The sequence below is a fragment of the Aplysia californica genome, unplaced genomic scaffold (genome assembly GCF_000002075.1).
Source record: "Aplysia californica isolate F4 #8 unplaced genomic scaffold, AplCal3.0 scaffold00184, whole genome shotgun sequence".
Taxonomy (NCBI): domain Eukaryota; kingdom Metazoa; phylum Mollusca; class Gastropoda; order Aplysiida; family Aplysiidae; genus Aplysia; species Aplysia californica.
The window spans coordinates 774,149-776,992 of NW_004797454.1; the positions used below are offsets into that span (position 1 = coordinate 774,149).

General features: G+C 40.6%; 1 protein-coding gene across 2 annotated transcripts in view; it reads right to left on the reverse strand.

The window, feature by feature from the left end:
* Window positions 1–2,844, reverse strand: part of LOC101850889 — a 44,431-nt gene that overhangs the window by 28,443 nt on the left and 13,144 nt on the right. For both annotated transcript variants that reach the window (XM_013082609.2, XM_005098479.3), the window contains exon 5: window positions 1,871–1,950. In XM_013082609.2, the coding sequence (XP_012938063.1) occupies window positions 1,871–1,950 (80 nt within the window). The remainder of the gene's footprint in view (window positions 1–1,870; window positions 1,951–2,844) is intronic.

A 2,844-nucleotide genomic window follows, 5' to 3' on the forward strand; every position in this document is an offset into this window, starting at 1 on the left:
GAGAGAGAGAGAGAGAGAGAGAGAGAGAGAGAGAGCCGTACAAGCTCAAATAGTTTTTATCCCGCATTCAAGGAAGCCTTCATGAAATTTTTACAAGACTTAGTGCTTCCCCACTAAAGAGTAAAATGATGCAAACAAACCAGTCAAAGGAATGGATGGCTTTTTCGGGACACATGCATGCACTTATTTTTGACACACAAGGTGGGGTTTTTAGTTTTAGTAGAGGTTTTATGGCGCTCGCAACTGCATAAGGTCATATGGGCGCCAGAAGATTAGAAGTGTTACAAGAGAGTAACAAACATAAAAAAGAAGAAGGGGAGATAAGGACGATAGATCTTTGATAGGAAAGAAGGAGCAAACCACACCAGAGCACCCGTTAGTTTTCGACTGAGGTTTAAAAAGCACAAAGACATCATCATAGCTCGAAGACATGTGGGAAAAACCTCAGTCAACAGTCAAGCAGAACCAAGAGAGTTGTATTCAAGTCCGATGTTCATACCTGACTCGATCATAATCCAATCAGACAGACTTGACCATTCGGATGAACGTGCATGCTAAGCAAAGTCACTAACACCAGTTTAACAGTGCGCGGTCAGAGGCTTAAGCTTGGTACTATGGTACCTCGAGTTGTCCTATTCTAAACGTATTTTCTGCCAAGTTTTCAGTTCTTATTAGGACGTTTTGATTTCGGAAGCGCCAATTCTCACAACGGCGATTACCCCCCAGAGACCGATTGTGTTGATCGTAGTAATAGGACAAAGTCACCATGTGACCGCGGCTTTTCCAGCGAATTCATTGCGTTTCTTGACAATTACAGTTTGCTGCTTTATGTCACTGACATTTTCTGATCGGCGAGATGGGACTTGGGGAGTTCGAATAAAATGCATAATAGGACGTGGTGCTGTGTCTCAATGCCTTGTGGGAGTCGCGAGTTGAGTTCTAGCAAGCTTCCCGGTAAATGAAAGTGATAATCTTAGGGCCCACTGCACTAAGATAATTATCCTGAGTGTTATTATACTGAGAAATAAATATAGAGGCTACGGAGACATAAATGTTCGGCTCTGCAAGCTCTTTATGAAACAAGCTACATCTATATTGTTCCATGACATTTCTGTTACAGGTCTCTAACTTAGTAAACATGATTCAAGTATGAATAATTGATTTGTTGCCTTGATGGGTCAGTACTTGGGTTTTCCACATAATTAGGAAATATCTTCATTGCGCGTTGCTTCTCGTCATGGACTCCGTACACAACGTAGACACACATGGGAGCTGGGCAGCATGAAATGAATGTGTTGCTCTTTATGAGGCATCGTGGTGAAATCATGCGCTCGTCAAAAACAATGAACTCGAAGAAACTGCAATGGGCAGTTTTTATCTATCTTTTTAGGCTCAACACATTTCAGGCCCATTTAAAAACCACATAATTTCTCTTTGGATTATACCAGAGAAAATATCTAAACATCTAAAAGGCACAACAAAGTAAATTTGAAGTTTCCAAGGACAAAACAACTTTGGAAATCTTTAAACTTTGGCAGCCATTTTCACGCTAATTTTACCTCTGGCACGAGGCGACTCCTACCTCCTTCATTTAGACTTCCACACTCAAGTTAGCTGGCTATTTTTTTTCTTCAAAAGCAAGGCAAATGAACAGGATTTATGTCCCAAAATTGATAAACGCTTGTTTCATGTCATGCTATCGGTCAGACCTGGAAAGATTAATAAAAATATTCAGAACAGAAGAAAAGATTTATCAGTTAGCCCTTATGACGTTTGGATGAGATTCTTGGAATACCAACGCTAGAGGAGTTCACCAACAAAACTGGCATCTATGAAATAATGAAGATGACAACTTCAAAACGATACTCACATCCACATAGACTGCGTTGATGAAGTCAGTTCCGCTGTCTCCGCAGTCAGCAGTGGTTAGGTATGGACGGGCACATTCAGCTGGGAACAGAAATAATGGGGGGGGGAAGGGGGGGGGGCGAGTTATTTTTAGAGTATTATTTACAGTTTCCTCTCACTGCCAAGCTGTTAAAGCCCAGCAAGCAACATTTTACAGGAGAAAGAAAAAGAAACCGGTTCCATACTTTTAACAATTCTATCCACATTTGTATATTTTCACTTTTTTTCTATATAGATCTAAGGAGTTTGGATTTTGATAAAATATTTCTTGAGAATATGAATCCGATACCACTAGTCAAGTAACTGTATTTTTTTTTATGGGCATAGTACATCTTAACAGCTGGCCGACATGTTTTAAAAATGTAAGTTAACCCTATCTGTACGCCCCGTGGTCATTTTGTACTCCCGGGTTTGTATTTTTCACATGTTAGAATATTTCTAGTACGAAGATCTCTTTGAAACTTTTAGTATTTCTTAAAAAATCATTTTGACAGACTACTACGCAAAGTGTACGTATCAGAATAACGAGTAAATTTCCTCTTTGGAAAGTGGTGGCACAGAGTTCCCCACGTCTTATGGATACAATAGTAAACACGACGTACGTATAGGGTTAAGTCGAGGGGGTTCTTCAGATGTAATGCTCGTGTATATATTATGTATCAGGATTCAGTACAGACAAAATACTATGAAAAAAAAGTTCCCAAGGCAAAATATCTACAGTTTTTTTAATGTTACAGCAGACGTTGTGGTTCTCATTTAAGACTAGACGTGGCGTCGGTGGCCTAGTGGTTAGGCTCTTGGACTCGCAACCGTAAGGTCGTGGGTTCGAATCCCGTCAGGGACCCGACGTTGCGTCCTTGGGAAAGGCACTTTACACGAATTTTCCTCACTTCATCCAGGTGGGAATGGGTACCCGGTTATAGACAGCGAAAGATC